The sequence below is a fragment of the Anneissia japonica genome, unplaced genomic scaffold, assembly GCF_011630105.1.
Source record: "Anneissia japonica isolate Jap-2015-1 unplaced genomic scaffold, ASM1163010v1 scaffold287965_len1858130_cov191, whole genome shotgun sequence".
Lineage (NCBI taxonomy): Eukaryota > Metazoa > Echinodermata > Crinoidea > Comatulida > Comatulidae > Anneissia > Anneissia japonica.
Window position 1 is genome coordinate 376,960 of NW_022748342.1, and position 2,500 is coordinate 379,459.

The window sequence follows — 2,500 nt, forward strand, 5'->3', positions numbered from 1 at the left end:
ATATACATACATACATACATATATATATATATATATATATATATATATATAATTATATCATTTGTTTTTGTATGGTTTTGTTATATTTCAACTTAAGTACAAACAAAAATTAACACCAACCTTATATGCTTGATTAATACTCGTCAGGTCAACTAAAATGTGTCTCCAATGGTTTCCACTGGATGAATTCGTCCACCATATCATATTGTCATAATGTAGTTCATTAGCTTTCGTAATATAGACGTTCAATGTAGCAGTGGTGTCGTTGGTACTATAGTAAAATTCGAGACATTTGGCTGTGCTAAATTCAGCCATAATCGGGCTAAAAATTCGACCGGTTTGCTCCAATGATTGATGTGTAGACGAAAGTGACAGGAAATTACCTATAAAATTATATCAGTTAAAGAATGGCATTAACATTGCAATCCTCTCAATTGAAACATAATTATGGTAAACATCAGTAATACCATTTAAAATAACGCGTCAAAGAAAATATTCGTAATAAAATGAGATGTTCGAAACTAAAACGCGTTTAAAAACGTAAGTTTCATAATAACGTATCATGTATATGATATAGGCAAAGAACTAATCCCAGGCCTTCTTTTAGACTTTCGTGGGTTATCCTTGGTGTTTACACCGAATAAATCCATCCATCCAATTTTATATAAATTTTAATGTGTATAGACAATTTGATGAATTAAAATGATTGGAAATAAAAATAGATAAATAATGATAACAGTTAACCACATACCAGTATATAATTTTATTTATTTTTCTCTCATAAAACAAGCTTTTTTCTCTCTCTCTCTCTTTCGTGGCGTAACCACCACCTTTATTCAAACAATAAGTACAGTACAGTACAATATTTCCTTCTATATCAATTTTTTTTCATTACCTTCATGGCATTACCGTTTATTATTTTTTATTATATCATTTTTTAACAACCAATAACGTGTATAATCGAATAAAGGTATTTTGGAATAAAATATAATTTAAACTGTTTAATAGAATAATTTTATTTTTTTATATCACATTATACGGTATATCATTATAATATAACATACTTTATTTAATATAATCTTCATGAAATGAAAGAAAACCTTTTGTTTTATTTTAAATATATATATTACATATATATACATATACATTCACACATACCTATATATAGGCCTATATATGTTTATATATATAGGCCTATATATGCATACACATATAGGCCCATATATAAAACAAGCTTAACAATCAAAACAAAAATTACAATTTAAAACGGTGCCAAGAATGGATTCCAAAAAAGTAAACTAAATTACTATTCGAGTTAGTCTCCCTGAACACTGTTTCAAACAAAAAACATCATACAAATTTACACAGAATTAGCATATAGGCCTATATAAATAAATTCAACATTCTGTAATTAAAATTTACTTTAAAAATGTTAATTTATCACACCAGAATAAAGTTTATTTAAAATATATATAAAAATGAAACATGGGGAGTCAAGAAACAAATGTCCCGAACTTCAGAATGGATATTCAAAAATCGTGGAAAAACATTAAACACTGTATTCTGAAAATAACTGGTTCAAGAAAAAGAGTGAACAAAATTCAGATGATCTGTGTGACGAGTATTGATTGTAATATATGAAAAAATATTAACTGAATTATGACTAAATAAACATTTACAAATATAGGATATGGATAAACATTGGAACCTTTGTTTAACTGAAAGCAGATTAAAGTGACGTAATCTATCATTATAATTTTTAGTGGGAAAGCATATCCTGGCTGCTCTTTTTTGGAGTATTTCCATTACCTAATTCGTGGGGCAGCCACGCAGGAACACCAAACTCCACGATTAGATAAGGCGTCCAAGGTTGTGTATAATTTTAATATAGCAGAAGGCTTTTTGCATAAAATTAATCTTCTAATAGATATTTTAGATAGCGTTTCAGTCAGTTGTATGAGAGAAAGTGACTGTGGGGTCGATCTTCGCCTATATCCTATAGGTCTCTGTGGTCCAATGGGTATGATACTCACCTTGATAGTGAGAGATTGCAGGTTGGATCATGCCACGGACACTTTATTTTTCATACAAATGATATAAAGGAGGTTTTCGTTGATGAGATATGCCTGATACGTGTATATACTGTCTCTTATACACATCTAGATGTGTATAAGAGACAGTCACATGTGTGTGTGTGTGTGGGTGTGTGTATATATATATACGTGTATATATATATACGTATATATATATATATATGTTTTTGTATGTATACATATGTATATCAACATTATACGTTATGATGATATAATTATCTTAATAAAATGTTAAATGGTAATTATATAACACATAAATTGATTAAAACAACGAATTATTGAGCAGAAATTAATGAAGAAAGGAATTTGATTAAACTGTATGAAAACAGATGGACTTTAACTGTTATGCTAAATCTTGATGGGTTTTGAGTTACTGCAGGAAAGACTAACCCGGATATTATAACAAT

At 28.6% G+C, this 2,500-nt stretch overlaps 1 protein-coding gene across 1 annotated transcript in view; it reads right to left on the minus strand.

Annotated features, from left to right (window-relative positions):
- The window catches only part of LOC117120836 (MAM and LDL-receptor class A domain-containing protein 1-like), a 100,266-nt gene that overhangs the window by 90,183 nt on the left and 7,583 nt on the right, over positions 1–2,500 (minus strand). Inside the window, exon 2 of the mRNA XM_033265923.1 lies at positions 121–383. Within this exon, the coding sequence (XP_033121814.1) occupies positions 121–383 (263 nt within the window). The remainder of the gene's footprint in view (positions 1–120; positions 384–2,500) is intronic.